This window comes from Nelumbo nucifera, chromosome 6 (genome assembly GCF_055504915.1).
Source record: "Nelumbo nucifera cultivar China Antique chromosome 6, China Antique-T2T, whole genome shotgun sequence".
NCBI lineage: Eukaryota > Viridiplantae > Streptophyta > Magnoliopsida > Proteales > Nelumbonaceae > Nelumbo > Nelumbo nucifera.
The window spans coordinates 60,959,654-60,984,786 of record NC_142654.1 but is presented as its reverse complement, the minus strand read 5'-3'; the positions used below and the strand labels follow the sequence as shown (position 1 = coordinate 60,984,786).

At 36.1% G+C, this 25,133-nt stretch overlaps 2 protein-coding genes, 1 long non-coding RNA gene and 1 other non-coding gene across 10 annotated transcripts; 3 read left to right on the top strand and 1 right to left on the bottom strand.

Annotated features, from left to right (window-relative positions):
- Window positions 1-420: 420 nt before the first annotated feature.
- Window positions 421-2,522, top strand: FD (Basic-leucine zipper (bZIP) transcription factor family protein). 2 transcript variants are annotated; one of them, XM_088890566.1, is made up of 3 exons: window positions 423-1,370; window positions 1,526-1,602; window positions 1,703-2,296. In XM_088890566.1, exons 1-3 carry the CDS (start codon window positions 575-577, stop codon window positions 1,772-1,774), a joined length of 945 nt encoding a protein of 314 aa, XP_088746692.1. In that variant the 5' UTR covers window positions 423-574; the 3' UTR covers window positions 1,775-2,296. The 2 variants fall into 2 exon arrangements, with proteins under 2 accessions (XP_010266850.2, XP_088746692.1); XM_010268548.3 differs by having other exon boundaries at window positions 421-1,602; window positions 1,703-2,522.
- A 4,043-nt stretch (window positions 2,523-6,565) lies between these two features.
- Window positions 6,566-13,338, bottom strand: LOC104604271 (uncharacterized). Of its 6 annotated transcripts, XR_016077188.1 has the most exons (5): window positions 13,036-13,338; window positions 12,844-12,927; window positions 11,410-11,728; window positions 10,783-11,316; window positions 6,566-7,625 (listed from the first exon to the last, which is right to left on the bottom strand). It is a non-coding gene; the product is annotated as an uncharacterized LOC104604271 (long non-coding RNA). The 6 variants fall into 6 exon arrangements; XR_016077190.1 differs by having other exon boundaries at window positions 6,566-11,276; window positions 11,388-11,728; XR_016077189.1 differs by having other exon boundaries at window positions 6,566-11,316; window positions 13,013-13,336.
- Window positions 13,339-13,412: 74 nt separating this feature from the next.
- On the top strand, window positions 13,413-13,484 carry TRNAE-UUC (transfer RNA glutamic acid (anticodon UUC)). The gene has a single exon. It is a non-coding gene; the product is annotated as a tRNA-Glu (tRNA).
- Window positions 13,485-22,303: 8,819 nt separating this feature from the next.
- LOC104604270 (Trm112p-like protein) lies at window positions 22,304-23,466 on the top strand. The gene is made up of 3 exons (XM_010268547.2): window positions 22,304-22,529; window positions 22,628-22,682; window positions 22,986-23,466. Exons 1-3 carry the CDS (start codon window positions 22,429-22,431, stop codon window positions 23,112-23,114), a joined length of 285 nt encoding a protein of 94 aa, XP_010266849.1. The 5' UTR covers window positions 22,304-22,428; the 3' UTR covers window positions 23,115-23,466.
- The last annotated feature ends 1,667 nt before the right edge of the window (window positions 23,467-25,133 follow it).

Genomic DNA, 25,133 nt, shown 5'->3' with positions numbered 1-25,133 from the left:
ATATAATAATATAAAATCTATAAAATTTTATTTTTAATTTTTATTTTACGATTTCATTTTATTGTTACATATATAAACAATTATATACATCAAAATTCATATAAAATAAAATTTTAAGACATTTTTTATAAATTTTTGTCTATTTTGTTAATTTACTTTAAAACTTTTATTGTTATTTTTAATTTTTTTAAATAATATACCTCTTATAACTTGACTTGATCTGTGGTCTGGTTTGGCCTGGCCCAAAGCTCAAGGGAGAAAATCACGGTCCGACTTGACCCGCAGGCCGGCACGGCCCGCCAAAAGAACAGCCCACCAAAAAAGTACGGGTCTTGCCTTACCGGTCCAGCACGACAGGACTGCAGTATGGTCGAGCATTATATTCCTTCTGCTACGAAAGTATGGACGATGGAGAGAGTCCATGGCAAAATCAACCCAAAACCAATCGGACAACAGTCGTCCATCACCCTTCCCAAGTCCCAATAAAAAAAATAAAATCCATTTTCCCTCCAAAATACTGAAAATTTACAGAAAAAAAGAAAAGAAAATCATCACCTCTTCCTCTCAAATCTTCATGGTCCAGAGACTCCATACTATAAAACACCTCTCAACTCATTTTCTTTCTCTCTCCGTCTCTCTCATTGTATTTATCTGTCATCCGAAATCTGAAGCTCTCTCACCAGTCACTACCATCGCCATGTGGTCATCATCAGGTGGGGAAGAAACCAACAATCTCAACGGCAAAAGAGTTTCTTCTTCATCCTCAAAATCCTCGTCTTCGTCTTCTTCTCCCTCTCCTTTTGCACCCCAATCTCACTTCCTAACCCCAAGAAGAAAAACCATGGAACAAGTCTGGAAAGACATCAACCTGGCTTCGACTTCTCTCAGTGACCACCACGCCACCAGAGAACCACTCCTTCCCAAGAGCACCACCACCACCTCCTCTGCCACCGCCTTCCGCGGTGTGATCCTTCAGGACTTCCTTGCTCGACCCTTCAGCAAAGATCCACCAACCAGCAGCGTTATCTCCGTTGATCCCACCACCGCCTCAGATGTCGCTGTTTTTGGTTCTCCAGCACCACCTCCGCCCACCGTCTTGAGCTTGAATTCAGGCCCAGAATTTCATTACCTAGAAAACACCACTGATCCTCTGAGGTCACAGTCACAATTATATACGCCTGGCAATTCGGCTACACCCTTCTTCCTTTCTTCCTTGAACACTCCTTTCGATCCCTTTGCTCCATCCTCGGCGTTTTCATCCTTTTGCAAGAAAAGGGTTCCAGAATCTGATGACAGTTCCGGGGACCGACGGCATAAGCGCATGATCAAGAATCGAGAATCTGCTGCGCGGTCTAGAGCCAGAAAACAGGAAATCATCTCTCTTTTTTCTCTCTCCCCCACCCACCCCCCTCCTCCTTTAGCCTTAGAATCTAGCTGTATAGACAATTCAATAGAAGAGAAACTAGAGAAACTTGTTTCTCATTTAATTTTCTTATTTAGTGATTCTTCTCTAAAATATTACAGGCTTATACAAATGAGTTGGAGCTGGAAGTTGCTTATTTGAAGGAAGAGAATGCCAAGCTAAGAATACAGCAACAAGAGGTAATCTATCACCTTGTATCAGGAGCTTTTCTTTCTTTCTTTTTTCCTCAGATTTTCTATCTTCTTATCTGATCGACCATTGGTCTTTGTTCATTTACAGTTATACTTAGCGGCAGCTGCTCAACTTCCGAAAAAGCACACGCTGTATAGAACGTCAACGGCTCCATTTTGAGAAAAGCCTTTTATCAGGGCTCTCCTTTTTCCAACTCTTTTTCATTTCTTGTACAGGATCAGATCCAGGGGAGAGAGAGAGAGAGAGAGAGAGAGTTGTTCTATGAGGGAAATATCAATGTCAGGGTTGTTAGAAAAGAACACAATGAAGGAAAGAAAAAAAAAAGGAAGATGCTTTGAAATTTGAATCCCAAGCAGGCAGGAACATTGGTGGGCCATTTTTTTTGCTTTACATTTCTTGTCTTTTGTCTATCTTAAGCATTTCTTCTTGGCATTGGAGATGGTGGCGGTGAGGAGAGAGAGAGAGAGAATGAGAGGTGTTGAAATTGTAAACAGTCTACAATTTATGCTTGGTTTCTTCTTTTTTGCTCTCATTCCCTACGTTCTCCATTTCCATTATTAACAGCTATAAGTTATTGATGTTTTCTTCTTTTTCGTGGGTCATCTTGCTGTGTTTCATCAGTTCTAGACTTTAGTTTCTGTTGAATATGACTTGGGAGTCCACGGCTGAATCATCGGCAACTTGGCTCCTTGATTAGATTACTGGTTTGGTGCCGCCCAATCCCACAGTGGGAGAGACAAATAACGATGCACAAGAATCTGACATGTGGTCTCTAGCTTTAACAAGGATGTGAACCTCAGGAACAGGCTTCTGCTTGTACGTGCATTAGCTTTTCTGTTTGTGAAGAGAGAGAGAGAGAGTAGTGGGCTGTAGTAGGAATTCTTCTACTGTTTACCTTGTGAGGGAGGCCCGGAGGGGGTTGAACTTTGCTTTATTGTCTCTTGGGTACCTTCCCTTTTTTGAAACCATAAAAAATCTATGTAGAATTCATGTCGGTCGGTCCACGTATGCAGAGTCCAAGGAAATTATATACCCAAACGGAAGAGTAGACTGTATACCCAAGTTCCAGATTATTAGAAAAGATCATTAAGTAATTAAGCAATTATTGGTATTTGGGAAATAAGCCCTTATTTTTTAAGCTTAATTTTACAGTTTAAGTGTTTATATAATAATCGCTTATTCAATTTCTTTTTTTCTATCAAAATTATCCGAAATGAATTTTAAAATACGCTTATAAAATTATCTGGTTGAATTCTATAAAAGCATTTTTGTAAAATGTGCTTTTATAAAAGTATTTTTATAATGTGGTTTTATTAAAGTGATTTCTATAAAAATATTTTTGTAAAAATATTTTTATAGAAGCGTTTCTATAAAAGTACTTTCATAAAAGTGTTTTTATAGGAATTCTTTCATAAAAATATTTTCATAAGAGTTTCGAAAATTTGAAAGAAAATGAAGGACAATCGTTACAAATGCTTATTGCGCTTAATATGAAATAAGTATTTATTTATTTTTAAATAAATACTTGAAAAAATTGGGTGTCAAATGCAAATAAGTGAAGTGATTATTTGAATAAACACTTGTTTTTAAGCATTTATTTTTAACTTTAGCACTCTAAACCATGGCATCAAGTCTTCTAAATTTATAGAAACCAAAAAGCCACACATAAAGACTTGTCAAACGCTACCAATATTTTATTTATGTAGCCTCTCTCTGCCTATTAATATTGATTCAATAAAAACCATGGTTTTTAAAACTGATCTGAAGACTGAATCAGTCAGGGGTCCAGTTTTTGAGTCGAACGGTCTGATCGCTCGAACTGAATGCTCAGATGATAAGAAAAAACAAAATATTTAAAAAAATAAAAAATGGTCAAAATCGTTTGAATGATTAATTGTTTGATTCAGTGGTTTATTGATCAAAATCAACAGTTTTGGGAGAAAATCTGGTTTTTGGGAAAAACGAAACTGGTCACCTAATCAGTTCCTGATTTTTCTGGTCCGATCCAGTTTTGAAAACCATGATAAAAACAGTACTCGACTTGGGAGACCCTGTTGGATTAAGGAGAGGGACTGGGTTATATGAGTTTGTTTGTCTTTGTCGTTCATTCGAAAGGAAAGAGAGAGATGGAATATTTCAATGGGAAAGTGGAAAGGTGAAGGAGACACGATTAAAAGTGTACGTGTCTGAAAAGATTGAAAGCTGGTTACTCTCTCTCAAGGCCATTCATTGGTCTTTGTTTGCTTTCTGGACTGTTTTTTACGTTTTTGTTTTTCTGTTCCTTGTGATTTTCAGAAATATTTTAAGGGCTGGCTAATGAAAAATTGGAAATCCAAACATGTGAGACTGAGACCAACCCTTTTTTTCGATTGTGGGAAGTCTTCAGTGGTTATTGTATGCCTATTAAAAATCTCTCTTTTCTGATCAATTGTTATTTTTTATTTGAATTTCCTTTCAGTTTTTTAATCTTTTGAGTGATCATAGAGGTTTTCTTAAAAACTAGAAAATGATCCATCAATTGTCAGTGTCATATAAGAGTGCCAGGTTTTCAAATTTTCCTTGTGTAATGTGTCTCATAATTCACATACTAGACAGCTCTCTGTTTGGTGCCCATCCAGTTTCCCCCTCCCACCCCCCTTATTGATATGGGGAATGACGTAAGATGCACTTGTACCCACCTTGGTAAATCCCTTCAATTGATTGATCCTTGATCTAAAAGCTTCTCATACCTGTGTTTCTAGGGTTTAACCCAAAACTTCACCAAACATTTCTAAATCTCTACAAGTGCAGAAGGGATGGTGTTTTAAGGGGCCATTTTCATCCACTATATCTCATGATATTTTGGTGATCAAGGGAGAGTTGAGTGGAGTGCAAGGTTTAAAATATCGATATGCCTAATATGTCGGTATGGGTGTATCGGGTGAATCGATACATCTTTTGACACTTTTTTTAATTTTTTTTTCACAACTGGTTCAAGGGAACCGGTTTTGCTAATATGTCGGTATGGGTGTATCGGGCGAACCTACTTTTGCTAATATCAATATGTACGGATGAATATGATGAGAAAATGTTAATTTGGCGTTGACATGGCAGCGTTTTGATAAATGCCTATCACAAAACACTCGCGGAACAAAACACACTTGGTTTTAATCAGAATTCACAACGAATTTTGATTAGTGAAAGCCTTCCTAGTATCATGTCTTTCTGGTATCCTAAATTTTTCCATGGATGTACTATCAACAAAGTTATAAATAAATTATTTGTCATCCAATATACAGTGGTGTAGTTGAATCCACACTATGCTTCACCTTTTCCCTTCCTTTCCCTAGCTTTTCTTTCAGACCAAATACAGAATAAAAGAATTCCTCAATGAGTATAGCATGTTTTAAAATCAAATTAAGCAATCCATAGAACATCCATGGTACAGAATGCCTCCCTGAGAGAATTGTGTATTTGGAGAGTGAATCAACCCCTCACAGCACATCCCTGCCGTGTATTAGGAACATCTCCCGATGATGACATCATCATTCTTGATATTATCATCTGGAGATGTTCCCAATACACGGTGGGGATGTGCCATGGAACGTTGTGGGGGCTGATTTGAACTCGTGTATTTGATGCTTGGCATAGACAAGCTGGAAAAAAAAAGATGAAATTAATAAGCGTCTTGAATCAGTTTGGGCCCCTCTTTTAATCTTGGGGTGGCAATTGAGTTGCATCATCTTGCATGTTAAGGAAAATGTTTCGAAACCAGATTTCTTAATCACTTTCTCTAGCTTACCCTACCCACAGTACACTGTATACACATCTCACAATACAAGATAGCGATGTGCGGCTGCAATTCAGTCGGTAGAATGCGGGTAGAGAGTAGTGGGCAGGAAATCTGGTTTGAAATGTTTCCCACAATTATATCTAAAATTCTGATGATTGGTAATAGACATATCACGTATATTGTTGTGTCATTAAGAGGTTTGGAGTTTCTAATCCATTGATGGGAAATTAGAGATATTTCATTTGCTAATATACAGGAGCAACCGAGGTTTTAATGAGGTCAAGTTTTCTATCATTTAGATAAAAGATGGTGAATTCAATTCCATGGAAAACAATATAACGACTTTACAACTTTACATCATTTTGTGACTTCTATAAACAACACGTTAATAAAACAAAACATACTCACACATCATCTATGCATTGTTGTTTCCCAAAGAAATGTAGCTTCTCACCAATAAGATAAATATAACTTTCAAGTTTCCAAATTCCAACCCCTTGCCGAGGGCCCAAGGCCAATGATCCAGTAGTTGAGATCAAGGTCTTAAAAATTGACCCAGAATCAGTGGATCACTGACCAATTCGATGGTTTTTGGCCAAAGATCAGGTTTGGGATAAAATAGAATCAATTGCTTGAACGGTTTGTTGGGCCAAATGGTACGACAATCTAGGTCATTGGCAGTTCGAAAAATTGGTTGAGATGATCACTTGGGCCTTACATGTATCCTAATAATGGTCATTTACTAATACTCCCTATAGTTTCATGGATTTACTAAATCTACTCTATAGCTCATGTTTTGCTAAAACATCCCTATAGTTTGCAATCAATTTACTTAATTGACATTCCATTAAATAAAAGTAGAAAATAACTGTTTTGACCCTACCATCCATTCAAATAAATTTAACCAAAAGAAAATAAAAATGTAAACACCATTTTTGCCCTTTCTAAGACACGAGCAACCACTCTATTTTGCTCTATTTGGTCAATTTGTTTTCTTTAAGAAAAACTGTTGGTAAGAGTACATTTGGAATAAACAACCATGGGCCTATGCCCTTAACACTTTCCACTCAGTTTAGGTGATCATGTTATTATTTTTAATTAAAGGTAGGCCTCACGTGCACCCTGCCTCGTACCCACCCCTTCATCCCCCTTTAATGTCTAATATGTAGTACCAAAAAGAAAAGAAGAACAAAACGTTCAAACCCCTTCCCATAGATGTCAAAAGAATGTGGCAGTAAAGGGATACAAGTCGACATTTGGGGGTTGGCACGTACACAAGGGCCTGGCCAAACAGTATCCTGCTTTAGCCAACAAGCTGCCGAGTGATTGCACTTGTAAGTACATGACACAACTAAAATCAGTTAATTCAAGCAAAGCAAAGCATGCTTTTGTCTCACGGGTCTGGAGTCCTGGTTGCAGTTTGCTCAATAAACACCCTGTGGCTGTAGAGGTAACAGTTTCATCTCTAAACTGACTTGTGACAGGACCAGGGAGGCAAGGACAAGCTCCTGGACCTCTGAGCTTCAATCCTTACACTGATTTTGCAACAAATTTTCTGCCCATTGCAACCAACCCTATCTCCTCAGTCCTCACCATCTTCAGGTTCCACTTCCACAAACAATCTGGTCAACGTAGGTCATGTAATAATTGTGCACTAAATGCTCACAGAGGAGCTTAATGTACTATTTTCTTCTCTGAAAGGACATACATACAAACAGATTTACAGTATATGATAACAGCTTGCATGGTTGAATAAGACAACTTTGAATTTGGTTCAAAAAGGATTTCATTAATAAAATTGACATCAATGCAAAATGGTTCTTTCTATTCTCTAGCATGCTGTCACCACTGAAAAAAGCTCTTATGTTAACAGAAGCATAGCATAAAGTGGGTATCTCCATATGTTGGAGTTATAAATACGAAATTGAAATTCAGCAATAATGTGGTTTTTAAGAACAGTGAAACAGTTTTTACACAGTCTTCTATGAACCATACAAATTCATGTGGTTATCTTCTCACAGGATTTATATCATTTTTCTCCTTTCTTCACAAACGTAGTACATCAGATTCAACAAAAATTAATAGTGAATTGAAGGATAACACAAACGATCACCAAATATGAATATGAACCTAGAAGCCATTAAATACCCATCTTCTTGAGATGAGACAAGGCACTACCCTCATACAGGATATACCTGAATGGTCATTTCTAATTACTTCTATAAACTGCAGTATAATCTGGTAACAACAGAATACAGTGTTAGAGAATGGCATAATAAATGTACTGGAACTATTTACCATGTACATCAACAATCAGCATTTTAGAATGTAGAACAATAAATATAAACATCTTCATGTTGTTCCAAAAGCAAACTAAGATAAATATATGTAAGCACTTAGATAATATCATACATGGAACTCCTTTGTCGAAATAAATATCAAAATTTAAACTGATTCCTGATCTTTTTATTATTAAAGAATAAATTGAGAAAATCTCTAAGCCACATAGATCCATCTTCCTTATTTCTCTTAACATTTTTTGTGATTCTTCTTTTCATTGGTAACTGTTAACTTTTAATACATAGAGAAGAAAAAAAATTGTTTATACACAATTATGCCATGCATCCCATTTTCACGCCTCAACAATCCCCATAATAGTTGCAGCCTATTTACACACTGTTTAGATAAATGCATCCACCAAGGTGTTTTCTGATCCGAGTCCAATAGAACTTAAATGCTATTTCCCTTGCCATTGACCTTGTCTCCTTCATGTTGTTCCAATAATGCCACAATCCTATACTTCTCTTTCCTTTTAACCAGCACAACACCACCCTTAAATCACCTTCCACCATCAATACTCTAATGCTAGTGATGTTGCCAACCACATTCCTTGAAGTTCCACAAATAACTCAGCTCTTGAGTTCCCACGGCCTATAGGACTGGAGTAAATGGCTAAAAAAAATCACTGGCCGTCTCTACCCTATACCTGATTGTCCTCAATTTCCCAAGCTCCATCCATCAAAATTTAGTGTACAAGGTTAGGGCTGGGCGGACACCACTGCCAAGAGACCATGGATCTAGCCTTGGAAGATTCCATTAATTACCAGTTTTGGAGAAATCATCCAAAGAGAATGGTTTAAATGCCTTAAAAGTTTTGATCCAATGTGCCACTTTAACTGAAATGCTTTCTATGATTGCTTCTTTAGACCTTGAATAATCCTTAAAAATTGAGAAAAATACTAAAACCTCCTTTGAGGTTTCTGACAAATACCAAAATCTCCTCTCTCTCTCTCTCTCTCTCTCTCTCTCTCTCTCTTGTGAAATGACTCAGACCTCCCCTGTTAGGTGATGTCATTGGACAAATATTACGCCTGTGCATTAGCCATCCATTATGATCCATTTGCATGTGACATTACATGCACCTGACATTATTTCGAAAATCCAGTTTGTCTCTTTATGGTCCAAAATACACTTTAACAGTTCTGTTGTTCCCTTGTTTCTTCTTCATGAAATGAATGTCCACTGGAGGCTCACTAAACCTCCATGTCCAGCCATGGCTACACCCAGCAGATCCTATCAACAGCAAATATAAAGGTTCAGTATGCATTGAGCTGCATTTGTAATGCCATGAGGATGCTTCTAACTCTTGATGAGAAGAACCCCTGCCATATCATTGAGGGGTGAAGCCCTTCTTTGTAAAATTTATAGATACGGCTTTTAGATGTTGAATCAAGCTTGCAGGTCTGAGACTAAAAGTGAAGCTCTTTGTGTCTAGAATTGAATGTCTTTGTACAATGGAATCGTCAGAGAAGTGCATGTCCAGGCCGATGCCAGAGTCTAGAATCAAGAACTAAAGAGGTTTACCCCAAAAATAGGGTTGTATTGATCTACTTTAAACCCCTCCTGTGGATTAATGGTAGAAAGACTCGGCCAAGCAAGTAATGAAACCAACAAGTATCATTAATATATGGTGGATTCATTATACATCATTAACGATATCATTCACATTCCACACCTAGATATAGCCAATGTAGTCAATAACATTTTCATTAAATCTTATGACTTTCTTGACCTTAATAAACTAGTCATGGAAAACAATAAATAATCAACCTATGATATCTAGATACCTGTACAAGTGTGCCATATCGTGTCAGATACAGGATACTTCAAGTTTAACTGTTAATTTCAGATCGACAATGTGTCCATCAATATCCTTGCCATATCTGGGTAACATAGAAACCAACAGGCACCCAGAGACTAAAAGTGAAGCTCTCTGTGTGTCAAGATTGCCCAGTTACTCCAATGGTGTAGAAATGAAAGTCACCAAATTTCTTTTCCATGTATTGAGAATTCCACTTTCAGCATTCAATCCAATAAAACAGGATTGTAAAGAATTTCACTCTTTACTCCTCTAGATATACTATCTTCAAGGATGTTGGCTGACCTCTGTAGTTTGTATGCATCTGAACAATCCATCATGTTGCTAGTTTACTAGTGCCTAAGTGACAATAAGCTATCCTAATGGCTCTGCATCTATTAAATCATACTATAAGAGTCTCCTTCACCTTTCAGTCTGTTTGGCACAAGTAGTATTTCACTATGAAGCCCCACAAAGGAACTAGAATCTCCACCCTTATAGCTCTGCCCCCGATACTGGCCCTGAAAAGTTAGCTACTAGCTCACTCTTTGCCAGCCTCTTATAATTGCATCCACATGCATGAATATGAAGACTGGACTCCATCTTAGACATCCAATGTGCAACCCTTATTGTGATCAAGCCTTATAATTACTCCCACCTCTGTCATCTCAAAAAAAAATATATATATATATTGCCTTTTGATGTTATTTTTATCACTGAATATAAGCTTGTCATTTTCATCCTCCTGAAAATCACATTATTTCTTACAAAGAACATAAACTAATAATGCAACATTTGAAACAGTTCCTAATGATGTAGCACACTCATGAATATAGTTCATAATGCCTAATACCCTTTGGTTGTACATGTCTGAATAGCACAAAATAACAACTACAACAAATTATCTAGCAGATTATTATAAATAAAATGTTAAGTAGAGTGACATCATAAATTTTTAACGGACCTAGAGAAACTGTTCTCAAATGTTCACAGAAAATATTTTCTTGTTTTTTGCCCTGTTTAAATATCTCTCACTTCTAATTGTACGAGAACATGACCATGGTAGATTCTTATGATACAGGTATCAGCTGTTAAGGAGATGAAAAAGTGTAATAGTAAATGACAATGATAAGGGTTACAATCATTGAATATTTATGTTACTAGATATTTTTGTTAACCACTTTCAAAACTTAATATAAGAATCAGAGGTTCAATTTCTATTGCATAAAAAGAGGATGAACAATGAAGATTAGGTACCTCACTTTCACCAAATAAACTCTGCCAATGGAGCAGAGGAAAAGCAATCAATATTGAGATATTTGCATTATAAAGGTGTAAATCTGGGCAAAAGAAAACCCAGGTAGTGGAACGCCTGGGAGGCTTACACCAAATAAATTCCTTGTACTCGGGAGGCTTGTACCTCTTACGTTCTGAACTGTGCCCATGCCTCCAGGTAGTGGAACGCTCCGTGTCACACCTCCATTTTTTAAAACATTGTTAAGTATTGCCTCATTTTAGCTAGAAATGCCAGTGAACTTACTTGCTGAACCAGAGACCCAGAAAATAGTAGCCTCCAAAATCGAGACTAAAGCTCTAACCTCCCTGATTTGGTCTGAAGAAACCAAGGACCTGCATCTCCAGTCTCCACCTCTCAACCAGCAGATGTAGGGGTGATCATTCTGCTCAAGTTGAATCCCCCTGACTAATAGGGCCTTGGAGAATGGACTACATTTCTGCTTGAAATGAATCCCCTGTACAATAGGACCTGAATACATCAACTATACAGATCTCCTGTGGTGAAAGCATCAAAATTTAACTTAGTTTGATTCAAAGGTGTACAACAGGGATATAATATGGACTACCAATAAGTACAGTGAGAGACACCTGGTTCAGGAACTTCACTCATTGCCTAACTGAGAATGCCAGGAATACAGTTCCACCCAATTTATCATTTCTCTAGCAAGCTCATCTTCCAGTGTATCAGCAGATCTTCTAATCCATCTGAACAAGGTGTTCAGACTGCTGGCAAGAAACTCCTGAATGCATGTTGGAACACCTATGGAACTTCTACCTCTCAATTCATCCACCTAATCACCACCTGTGAATCACCTTCTACCTCCAATCTTATGGAATATTTATCTCAAAGAGATAACAATACAACCCTTGAAGAATATATAGAAGCTCTGCCTGAATTGAGTTAATCCTGCATTAGTTCCAGAATACATCATGATAATGTCCTGTATATAGTTTCAACTGTTCCCCCTATAATGTAGGAGCTTCAATTGAAAAAATAAATAAATAAATTAGAGGTGGTTGTGGGTTTAAGTTTCAATTTTCTAGAAACTTGCTATTATTAATAAAATGAAAGTGGCTAATTCCTATGATTAGTATTTAACTATTTATAGTATATCATGTCAATGATTTACAAATTTTAGTAATTTCTGGTTTCTTTAGATTAAGTTAGTGATACTGACTTGCTTTATGACCGTAAGCACCTTCTGCTTAGAGCTTTATAAATATATCATAAGGCTTCACTCAAGATGCTGAATGAATAAGAATTTGATCTGAAGTTGTCTTTTTGTCTTGTGTGTTATGACCATAAGCACCTTCTGCTTCTCCTTGTCATACTTCATAGAATATGGAGCTACTTCAATTTTCTCTTGAACTGCCAAGGCTGTGTTTGGTTTGAGGGAAAAAGTAGGGAAAGGTAGGAAGCCTATATTTTTCCCTACCTTTCCCTTCCTTTCTCCACTGTTTTCCTCAATCCAAACACAGCCTAAAGGATGCACCAGAAACTAGTTTTCTCCCTTAGCCAAACACCTTCAAGATTTCACTTTTTTTACATCCTAAACTCACCTGTTTCTTCCCCAAACATGCTATAGCCATGGGTTACCTATAGGTTTTGTCTTAATTTTGAAGCAGTTAAAAATTGTTTTGGGTCAGTTTGTTGGTCTAAATTAGAGTCTGTAAAGGAAGATCCAAACACTTAAAAGTAGTGATTGTAATTGGAACTTTAGAGTTGAATTAACCCATGTTACTTCGTATTTTCTCCTTTTACCATTTCTAGAACGAATTCTTGAATGCCATGTACACTTCTTGAAACCTAAAATCAAGATGAAGTTCATTGATTGAAGATAAATGGCTTCTCTGTCCTCAGACCCCAGATGCACCATAAGCAAATTATAGCACAACCCAACATAGGGAGGGATTCAAGAAGCGCCCCCAAAGGAACAACAGAAACAAACTAGAATACTATTCCAACAAAAATGTTAAACACTAAGTTTAGAGCACATTCAATTCTAAAACTTTTTCTGATACCTGTAAAATGCGAGACCAGCGCATCCTTTACGTCAACACCAAGGGTAAAGGAAGCTAATTCCATACTTCCATGCAAATAACCACCTGAAAAAAACAGCACTGTGTTTATGATGTTTATTTAGTGCTAGACTGTGAGCTAAAAAGAAGGCAAAACAAAACACATCGTAACTTCGTAAGACGGTCAACGTTTACCAAAAAATAAAAAATAAAAGAGGATTAAGTAATGATATACTGCTGAAAGGAGAAAATGCGAATGTCTCCCCCAACCCACACAATTCACCAACAATCTATCTCTTAGTATGTGCTCCCCAATATAACTCTACCCTAATGCAAGTCCACCTTCCAAACTGATGAGTGATAACCAATCAACTAGTATTCATTCTTTTCAAAGAAAACTGCTATTCATTAAAATTCATGGAGGATCTGATTGGTAATTCTGAAACTTCATCTTCATACCCTTCCTCTAAATCCTAGAAACGTCAAAAAACTGTGAGAAACTGATGTGGGGACTTAGGATTTAGGAGAAAAGTTAAACTTATATATATTTGGGGGTAAATTCAAATCACAATTCCGTTGTCGTCCAGCGGTTAGGATATCTGGCTTTCACCCAGGAGACCCGGGTTCGATTCCCGGCAACGGAAATATGTTTTTCCAAATGTTAGATGCCTTTTTCCGCCCCTACCTCTATTTTGTTGTTTGTTTCTTATATTATTTGGATTTTGGACGGGACAGTCCTTATTAAATTAATAGGATAAACTGCTAAAATCTCCCTAAAGTTTGACTGTTGCTGAAACCTCCCCTGATGTTTGATTCAGTTGCAAGTAGGCCCTTTTTATAGTAGGGATGACAATTTTTACTCTATCTGGTTGGCAATTCAGATTTCCAATGGGACAGGTTTTTTTGCTTGAAGGATGGGTTTTGGGATTTTATAACCCATAGGGTATAGATAGGTATGATATTAGGCTAAATCTAACCCTTTGTGACCTAGATATTGTTTGAAAGCATATAAATTTTATATATTAGGTGTTGAATTTAATAATATTTTGAATTTTATGTAAAAGATAATTGATAGTTTATGTATTTTTTATACATTTTAATCAAATAATTAAAAATTTTGTTATTTTTTTGTGTTATTTTACTTCTTTATTGCTTTCATATAACAAGAAATAATAGAAAATTAGATGCGGATTCTAAACCCAATTTGCCCTACCCATGAATGTGCGGAGGGTAGTGTTAGGGAGGGTTTTGTGTTTTTATGTGCGGGGAGGGTTTGATTATCAAAATCCAACCCACTACGAGTTTTGGGGCAGGTACAAGTTTGGAGGTTTAGGGAGGTATAAGGTTTAGAATTTACCAAACCCTCTCCGAACTTGACCTGTTGCCATTCTTATTTGTTGGAATCCTCTAACAAGAGACATGAAAATGTCCAAAATACCCATGCAATTACTTTTGATCAAAATATTTGTTTTCCAAATTTTCTCTTCATAACCCAAACCCTTACAATCTCTTCTAAAATTGATTTATTTTTCAAATTTGGCCTTCGTATCAATCGCTCAAAGGTAATGCTACAACTTTAAATTCTCTATTTTTTGTTGTTTATAAAAGTTGTATTATTTGTTCTATACAAACCAACCTCAATAGTAATTGTGTGGGTATTTTGAACATTTTTATGCCTCTTGTTAGAGGATTCTAATAAAAGGGGTCTACTTGCAATTATGTCAGAAAGTTTGGGAGAGGTGATTGCAATTACAAAACTTTAGAAAAGGTTTCAGCAACAACCAAAAACTTCAAGGGAGGTTTTAACAATTTATAGCAAGTAAGTACATGCACATGCATTGGCTCAATAGAATTTTAGTTAGATTTGGGTGGATAAATTTAGGTTTTAACATCAGTTTGGTTCGAAACCAATGCCATGTTCAAGATTGGTCTAGGGTTGGCCCTTAACCCTACCCATGTTTTAGTAGGGTTGGTCCTCTTGCCACAAAGCTCACACAAACAGCCTCCTCTCATTTCTCACATGTGGTTAGTTATTTTTAAATTAAATGACCAAACATATAAAAGATGTCCGAATAAAAAAAAAACTCTTATATTAATTACTCTTTCCAATAAGAGCTCTCTCTCTCTCTCCAATAGTTATTGCTTTTACTTAATCCCAAATCAATATCTATTAAAGCAATGTTGTCCAAACATAGCTCTTTTTGTTTTCCTAATTAATGCTATAAACTCCAACTGCTGCAATGACAACAATGGTCTTGGGTGCTCGTGAAATGAAATTTATTAATATATGGTAATCCTGGGCGCTTATAAATTGAACACAGTTTTAGTAAATTAGAAAAGTTTTATCCAAATTATTATTTTATTGACAATTTCATATCAATTCTTAATGTAGAGAGTATTATGAAAAATAATCTGCTAATGTCAAAGTCAGACAATCTTGTATATTAACCATAATAACCAATATATGCTTATGGTCCTACCCCTCACTAATATACTGTATTGGCGTAAATTTCAATAAAAAAGGCTTTTAGTGTTTAATAAGGTATACAAAACGAGTGGTCCACCATAAGTTGAATGATTAATTTATGGTAGAGTATGTAGGATGGTATAATAATTATTAATTATGATAATAAATACTAATTATTAAAATTTATAATTTCTATTTTTTTTGCCCATTGATTTTACATCCCGTTATGATGTTATGGTTAAAATGGTTTGACTTTTGATACAAAAATGATACGGGCACATCATGAATGATTTAATTTGATATGGTTACATCATTACATTTTTAACAAAATGTGCATGGAGTATTGATGGAAACATGAAGAAGACTTTATTGTTTGGGGTGGGGCTTAAAATGGATGATAGGTAGACCCAAATTTGATTCATTGATATTTGAGATTGAATAGGAATTTATCTATAGACAAGTGGTATTATATTTTTTTAATAAGAGTATCAAAAAATGGTTATTTTTTACTCTTAAAAAAGTCAGTGACCACAGTTGTTTTTTCATGGGGTACACAACAAAAGGTCAGTGGTAGTGGTAGTTAACTCCACTAAAAAATTCATTTCAAATGATGTAAAATCCATAAGATATGGGTTATTGTTTTCAAATAAAATTTGATTTAATCTCTTTAATTAAATAACAAGTCTATGTATCAAAAAAACATGGTTTTTAAAACTGACCTGGAGATTGAATCAGTCAGGGGTCCAGTTACTAGGTTGAACGGTTGGCCCATTTTGACAAAAAAAAAATAAAAAAAATTAAAAAACAAAAAATGGTCAAAACCATTTGAAAGGTTAACCACTCGGGTCAGCGGTTTGCTGACCAAAATCAACGGTTTTTGAAGAAATCTCGGTTTTGGGGAAAACCGAAACCGATCACCTGATTGATTCCCGATTTTCCGGTCCGACCATCCAGTCCGATCCGATTTTGAAAACCATGCAAAAAAATGTCAAATAAAATATCAACCTAAATTTACAATATAGATAATTGGTGTCCAACAAAATTGATCAGAATGTCGACCATGTACTTAGTATGGGGTGGCAATTCTCTAGTACATAATAGAAAGAGTGTGTAGAAGGCAAGGTTCTTTCACCATAGGCCTCACATGAAGTCTCCCCTTCTCTCCTTCATGCATGTGAACTATTAAAAATAAAGAATTTACCAAAATAAAATTAAAACTTTACATCAACTATCTTGATTTCGTACCAAAAAGTTTAATAAATCATAATGCACAAACATGTCTTTTAATAAAAGCCCTCTTATGTCTTAGTTTTCTATATTAAAATCTGTCATTACTCTCCTCTAATAAAATCATTCTTAATTCCCATTAAATTCCTTATTCAGTAGTAAATATCTTTAGAACTCTTTTGACCCTTTCTAAAAAAAGACAGGTATAAATTAGATGGGTTGGGTGGGTGGGTGGGTGGGGTTAAAGGCCAATCCTAGACCAACTTCGAACATGGGCCTTGATGTAGAACCAGACTAATGTCAAAACCTAAATTTACCAACCCAAACCTAACCAAATTTCTATTTAACCCCATGCAAATGTTTGATAGTTTAATAGGAAATAAGGGATTTAATAGGGTGGATGTTACAAACATCGACTATTGAAGAGAGAGAGAATGGAGGGGGAGAGAATTAAGAATGATTTTATTATAGAAGAGTAATAATAGATTCTAATATAGAAAATTAAGAAATAAGAGGGTTTTTTATGAGGAAACATATTTGTACATTGAGATTTATGAGACCTTATGATGGAGATTAAGATAGTTAATTTAAAATTTTTGTTTTTTTTTTTGGTAAATTCTTATTTTTAATAGTTCACATGTGTGAAGGAGAGAAGGGGAGACTCCCTTTGAGGGGCCTGTGGTGAGAGACCCTTGGCCTCCACACACTCCTCTTCCATTATAAATACGGATGTCTAGATTTTATGCATAATTTGATGACTTATTTTATTTTTGGGTTGGTCTAATGGCCCTTGGCCTCATTGACCTTGGCTTTCAATGGTAAAGTTTTACTTGGTCTAATGGCTCTTTCTTGGGCTAGGTTAGATCGTATTATGGTGAATATTCTTTGGCTTAATTAGTTTGAAAATCCCTTGGTGGAACACCTAAGTGTCTATTTGGAACCATTGCTATTGCTCTAGAAAATGACACCACATCAACGTTACGTAGGAAAAATGGTGCTCCAAGAAACAACCATCTGTTTGAAACCGTTTTTTCCATAGAAAACGGTGCTCTAAGCCACGCCTTAGAAATCGGGAAGGCATGGCTTGGAGCAACACCAAATTTGGTGTTTCCTGGAGCTACAACTCATTGCTGCCAACAGGACAGTGATGTGGCACTGGATAATGGGTAGAAGTGCAAAAACCATTTCCTAGAGCATTGGTACCAAACAGAAAAAGTTATTGTTGCTCCAAGAAACGTCCTACCTGGCAGCAACAATTCCAAACAAAAGGAAAGGCATTGTTTTCTAGTGCTGCATATGCAACACCGATGCCAAACATATACTAAATCGATCTACTTCTGATCATGCACCCATTCTTCTTAATTTCTTTTGACAATGTTAATAAAAATGGACCCAAGCCTTTCAAATTCCAACATATGTGGGTTAGTCATCCTGAGTTCCAAAATACAGTCAAAGAGGTTTAGGCAAATCATATTGATGGAAACTCGTTATTTGTGTTATCTTCTAAGGATTTTGAAACAAAGGCTTAAGAGTTGTAACTCTAAGGAGTTCAAATCAGCCCCCAACAACATCCCCGCCATGTATTGGGAACATCTCCCGATGATGACATCATCATTTTTGGGATTATCATTGGAAGATGTGCTGTGGGACATTGTGGGGGGCTGATTTGGTCTCAACTCTAACATCGTTGCTTTTGAAGACAATTTTTCCAATCAACAAGATTTAATTAATGCTACTAACACTCAATCAAACCCTTTTGCAAGAGGAGATCTTCTTTTTCCAAAAATCAATCCAGGGAAAATGGCTTAGGGAGGGTGACAAAAATTCAAAAATTTTTCATTCCTCTGTAAAGACAACGAGACACTTTATTTTATTGTCATTAGAAAAATGCAAATTAATGGTGTTGTGATAGAAGATGTGAATTTACAAAAGCCCAAGCCGAACAATTCTTTAAGGGCCTATAATCTAAAGAGACAATTGTGGATCAAGACTACTTATTGCAGTGTATCCCTCAGTTGGTTTGAAGATGATAACCAAGCTTTTAGCTTGTTACAACCTCCGAGTTTGGATGAAATTAAGGGCATGGTATTTAGCATGAGTGGTGATTCAGCTCTAGGCAGTGATGGTTTTGATGGTTTTTCCTTCATGAACTGTTGGGACATTGTTGGCTTTGATGTTTGCTCAGCAATTAAAGAGAGATTCATCACGATTTAATCTCTTCCCAGGTACTACACCTCTACCTTTATTGTCTTAATCCCTAAGGTAGAAAGCCCACAACATTTTTCTGATTACAAGCCTATAAGTCTTTGTAGCTTCTGTTACAAAATTTTGACTGCAAGGTTTAAGTTAATTTTATCTTCAACCATTTCCTTAGAACAAGGAGCTTTAAGATTCATTGGTGACAAGAATTGTTGGGACATTCGCTCTTTATTTGATGTGATGAAAGCTTTTAGAATCAAATCATGCTTCAAATTAATAAAAAATTGACTCTCTTTCGGCTCATTTTTCACGTCGAGATACCTAGGTTCATTTTTTCTAGCTCTCTTCTTTGAGCACAGCTAGCTCAAGATTTTGGAAGGAGATTTTTAAGGTGAAGCATCTAACTATTAACTACAGTAGATGGCTGGTGGGATGTGGCAAAATCTCTTTGTGGCATGGTTTTTAAAACCGGACCGGACCGGACGGTCGGATTGGAAAAACCGGAAACCGGTGACTGGTTCTGTTTCCCCCCAAAACCAGATTTTCTCAAAAAAATGTTGATTGTGGTCAGCAAATCATTGAACCGGATAGTTAACCGTTCAAACAGTTTTGACTGTTTTTTTATTTTTTTTGTAAATGGGCTGACTGTTCGACCCGATAACCAGACCCCTGACCGGTTCGGTTTTAAAAACCATACTTTGTGGTTTCACAATTGCTCAGTTCATGGTTTACTTATCCATGATACTAGCAATGTCGAGGTCACAAATTTCATTTTAAATGAGGTCCTTAACATGGATGGGACCTAGTTCTTTGATAACCTAAATGTTGATGATGACATTAAACTTCTTGTCATAAGCTCAAATGTGAAGCTAAGTAATTCTATGGACAGGTTAGTGTGGACAACTAATATCGGGCTTAGGGCAAGGCAAGCTATTTGTCCTATTAGTGTTTTTATTAAGTAATTCTATGGACCTAAGTTTGGATCCCTACATGGCAATGTATTTTGAGAGTTGAAGCCTTTTTTATAGTCTCCTTTGTCTCTATTATATTATTCTGTTAGGTTTCATTATATGGACTTTGGACAACCCATATTATTTCATGGTATGACTTCAATGATCTTAAGGGACCACTTTGATGCCCTTGATCCTTGGGTACTTTTTTTGCTTATGATGGACAAACCTTTATAAGGTGGAGCTAATTGAGCTTTTTACTTCCATTGCTCTATTATTTATGGGCAATTTGGAAGTTTAGAAATAATATTATTTGATCTAGGCGCATTCGGCTAGCCCAATGGTGGGCCTATACGTGTCTGTTAGTGTGTCGCAGGGTGAAGCCAATCAAAGCACAGGCAGAGTCGAGCTCGATGGACTTTGCGGGGCCAATCAGGGCGCACTCAGGGACAAGCTCGGTGGGTCTCGTGGGACCAATTTCGTTGCCTCACCTGGCAGCCTTAGATGGTCGTGCTCCTTGCATACGGACTTCATCTCAACCGCTTGAGATCTGCCATGACTTGGCGGCCTCAAGTATAAATAGGAGGTGCCACCACCAAGGTAAGGGATCTAGAACAAAAGACTCCTGAGCTATCCTTGAAATTCCTTGTCCTCCCCACAGTTTGAGTCTTTTCATACCTCAGGCCTCAGCCACTTCGCACAAACGTACTGACTTGATCGTCAGAGTCCTTATCTCAGGTTCTCACCCGAGGTCTCTAACACTGTTCTCCTCACAGGATTTGACCCTCCATCCTCGAACACCTCACACTTCGGACACCTTGGCTGACCACCTCGGCTTAGGAGAAAATTTACCATGTTGATCCCTCGGCCAATCCGAGCATCAACAATATTCATGAGCAAATCGTATCTACTCCTAATGATGTGTTGGATTATTATCGTCAGATTAGGCCCTAATCATTGTTCTTCTTTGGGGTCCTTTCCAAAGTTTTTTTTTTTAATTTTTTGTGAATGTTTTTTTATTTTATTTTGTTTTTTTAAGAAGGTCTTTACTGGTTGCGAGGTGTGATCGTGCTTGTAATAGTTTTATTGCAGTAGAATCATGTGTGAATATGTCAGGGCTTCATTTGGCTATCATCAAGAGTTGATCAGATTGACCAGTTAAAGAGGAGGATTAATGCTGTTGATTTTGAACTGAGGGGTATAATGCTTGATATTTGGTCGTTAGATGCCTCTTTTGATTATTGTGCTTTTTGTTTTTATTAAAATAAGTCTAAATTTGGTTTCTCATTGGTTAGCTAGTTCTTCCTGCCCACTAGGGGTGTGTGGAGAAACTCAGTTCCTTTATTTATGTTGCCTTGGTGGTTAGAGTTCTTGCATTGTATTAGCCTAAACTCTCTTTATTTTATTGAATTTTAGTTCATCATTTACAAAAAAAAAAAAAAAAAAAAAAATCTTAGGTAGTTGGGTTGATAAGATGCATCATTCAAGATAGATATCAAATTAGATAAAATCAGTATTTGTAAAACTAACTCAACAATAAAACCACTCTTTCATTTAAATGATGAATAGCAATTCAATCATTTGGGTTAAAATGGAAATAAATTATAGAAAAATATTGAGATTGTAGAAAAATTAAGACGTATCTCTAATATCATATTTTTTATCTAAGGGTGGATTCAAATCGAGCCAAGCCGAGCTGAATATCTAGCTATGCAAGCTCGGCTTGCCAATACATTATATAAAAATAAAAAGTATACATATAAAAAATTTAAAAAATAAAAATATTATATATAACATTTTTATTTTTTATTTATATGTATGTATGTATATATATAAAAGTTAGATTAGACTTACAAACCTCACGAGTCAAGTTTTATTGGGCTTGAATTCTACTTGAAACTTGATTTAGATCGAATCAAATCAAGTCTTTCATGAGCCAAACTCGAATAGATCATGACCCATTGATCATGTTAAATAGATCAATTGTAGAGGACATCAAATCGTTGATCAAGTCAATAACTTTTTGTACATAAATATTTGTTGTACAGCAGATAAAAGTTAACTGACCAGGTAACAAATCAAACTGGTTTGATGGCAGGTTGAAAATACTAATCTTCATCATTTGGATTGCTGGAATTTATATTGTTTATGTTTTTATATGTATACTTTACCTCCTAATCCTATATTGCATGTATTTAGATATGCAATACAAACCGGGCACAATTTGGAGTTTTGGACCCTCTCATAATTTGAACCATAGTTTTCAAATCGTTGTTGATTTGGATGGTTGGACCATTTAGCCCGAAAACCGTCCAAAAAACCAATTTCATTTTACTGCTAAAAATTATTGACTTGATCAATGACCCAGTAATCTGGATGGTTGAGTCATTGACCCATTCGACCCGGGCAACAGTTGACCATTTTTATTTTAATTATTTTTTACATTTTAATTGGAACTGGCCATCCATTCGGACGGTCGAACTATTGACCTGAAAACCGGTGGCCAACGGTTCCGGCTTGGTGTTTAAAAGTTAAAACATTGATTTGAACACTTTAATTAGGGCCTGGCCCATCGGGGAACTCTGGGTAGAAATAGGCCCGGTCTGAGCTGGGCCAGGCCCCTGAGGCCCTGACCCTTGTAGCCGGATATTGCCAGTTTGCCACCAACGAAGAACAAGCAGAGAAGTCGAAGGCTTGAAGCCATTAAAGAGGTGGAAAAGCAGGCACTGTGAAAAGTGAGAGTAAATGGTGAGAACAAGCAGAGCCCTCCTCAAGAATGCTGGTGCCGGCATCAATAAGACTCTCATGGAAATTCTTGTCTGCCCACTCTCCAAGCAACCCTTGAGGTATATGTTGTTTAATTAATTGCTCAAGATTATCTTCTCTTTGTCCGTCTCCCTTTTGCCCTAAGCGCCCAGAAAAATCTGGTCTGCCATTTAAACAGGGTGAACGAGGATTCGGGTTCTCTTGTCTGTGACGATTTGGGCGTTTCCTATCCTGTAAGCGCTCTCTTCTCATGCCTCAATCTTTTTTTTTTTTTTCTATTTCGATTTTAAGAACTTTAGATATTATCTGTTCGAATTTCGAAACTGTTGCTATTGTTAAAGCTAATTTAAGTCCTGTTTTTGCCTTTTTGGTTGGAGATCATTGTCTGATTTTTATTTCTCTCATTTGGCACTGAACCAAAACTCAGGAGTGAGGCATTCTAGAATGGGTGCTGTGTTTTTTACAATATTTTGGTATTACGAGTTATGGGACTTATTTGCGTATTATAGTTTGATCCCGTTAGTTTTGCTTTATAGATCGTTGATGGGATCCCTTGCCTGGTACCCAAGGATGGTAAATTGCTTGAGACTGATTGCACGAAAGGTAATGGTGCTGCAGATTCATCTACCTTGAACAATGAGAATCAAGGAAGCAACTCAAGCTGAACCACTGATGTGTAATTATAAAACAGGAGACAATGTCCTTCAGAGAGTTTTTTTTTTTTTTTCGCTGTTATAACTTATAAGTTCAGTGCCTGAACTCTTGATGTATGGGAGGCTATTTTTCTTTCGTTCACAGTGAAGCTTTGGACCAATAGAATACCTCTTTCAGCTTTTTCTTATAGAAGAATGAGAAACCCCAATGGAACTTTATACTGGTACCTGTTATCTTCTCTTAAGTAATGGGATATCCAGATATCTGGGATATCTGGATACCATGACTACCAAGGACTATTTGATTATGTTTCTTGTATATCCATTCTGTTTTTAGTATAAGATTGAATCTCCTTGTGTACTATTTGATTCTATTCTTCTTCAATATTGCGTGTCATATGCATTGTTAAAATTTTCCACTTAAACTTATTTTGTCATTCATCAAAATAGAAAGAAGCCACTCTGTCCTGTTTCTTTTTTTTTTCTTTTTTTTTAATCTTTTGAATATCAAAATGAATTTAGTTTCTTTGGATCTGATCTATTAAGTAATGGAATTAAGACATGCTGACACTGTATTTTTCTCCATTTGTCTAATGTCTGGAAGACTGTAAAATTGTGAAAATGATTTTGTTAGGAGCTTAAATTGAAGGTTTCCTCCTTCATTGAGACAAGGTCACGTGGTTAATCATTGCTTCTTGTTTATGAGTATCAGAGGAACTGTAATGAGAGCAAACTTTCTTTGAAAAATTGTCCATGTAATCTCAAGAACCTGTGGTATTGGTTTCCTAATACTAGAATGCTTGATCAATACCCTATTCCATAGAATCTTCTTCCATTTCATTCACATGCCATTTCCAGATTGGTCATTCAATTAGATAAGTTGTTCATGCATGATGAACCAATTGAGTATTTTCTTGAGCTGCAATCCACCTAATTAGTCAAATTTGAAATTGGATCAATTAGACAATATCCATTTGCCGGGTGTGGGTTTTCATGCCATTGATATTAAGCATATATTACACAACATGCATGAGTGTAATTAACCAGTTCCCTTTTAATGATATATGTTTCTCATCAGATTATGAGTACATTGATTTTGTTTTTCAAATTTGGCCTCTCATCTGCATTCATGCTTCCCTAAATTCGTTTGGGTTTTCAATATATATATTAATGTATTGTAGTTCTATACAAACTTATGAATTTCCTGAATTAAAAACCAAGTTAGTCAAGTTTCAAAGTTGTGGTTACATTGCAGGAATTGGGGGGGGGGGGGGGGGGGGGGGGGGGGGGTTTATCATATTGATCCAGTTTATTGTTCAGTAGTTGCCCTAAGTCAGCTTTGATAACAACGGTTCATGTATAACTTATTTAATTAGTCCTATATGGGTCCAGGATGCCCCTTTTAAAATTTGCTTCTTCATGTAGATTGTCCATCTTGACAAAATTTTTGCCACTAACCATCTCATTTCTAAAGGAACATATCCAACATATTTTTGCTCTTTGTGGCACTCAAACAGGAATAAGTGGTATACTTTTTTATTAATGGCAGTTGTTCTATTAAAGTGGGTTGAACTTTGTAAAGCTATTTATTTATCAAAAAAAAAAAAGAACTTTGTTAAAGCTATTTGGGTAACATGTCATTCATAGAGACTGGCGTGTATGATTTATATGATAGGAAAGAACTATAAAGTGGATCTGAATGATCTTTGACATCCCTTGATCCATCAACAATTTATGTCAAAAATGGTTTTTAAAATTTTTGATAGCTTATAGAAATAAAAATAAAATAATAAAAACAGAATAATTCTTTTAGTAATTAAAGTTCATGAATTGTGTATGGCATGATAGAAATTCTAATGGAACTTATATAGACATTTTAAATTAAGATTATATATTTCTATAATAATAATAATAATTTAATTTACAATAAATAACAAATTTGTTATTTTATGGAAATAAAAAATAAATAAAACTTACTTAGTTTACAATAACAAATTTTAAGAAGTTATACAGCCATTAGCTAGCATATAG

Coding starts and splice junctions, on each gene's coding strand:
- LOC104604270 (XM_010268547.2), top strand. CDS start 22,429: ATGGTGAGAACAAGCAGAGCCCTCCTCAAGAATGCTGGTGCCGGCATC. Junction 22,530..22,627: donor CTCTCCAAGCAACCCTTGAG/GTATATGTTGTT, acceptor CCATTTAAACAG/GGTGAACGAGGATTCGGGTT. Junction 22,683..22,985: donor ATTTGGGCGTTTCCTATCCT/GTAAGCGCTCTC, acceptor TTTGCTTTATAG/ATCGTTGATGGGATCCCTTG.
- FD (XM_010268548.3), top strand. CDS start 422: ATGGCAAAATCAACCCAAAACCAATCGGACAACAGTCGTCCATCACCC.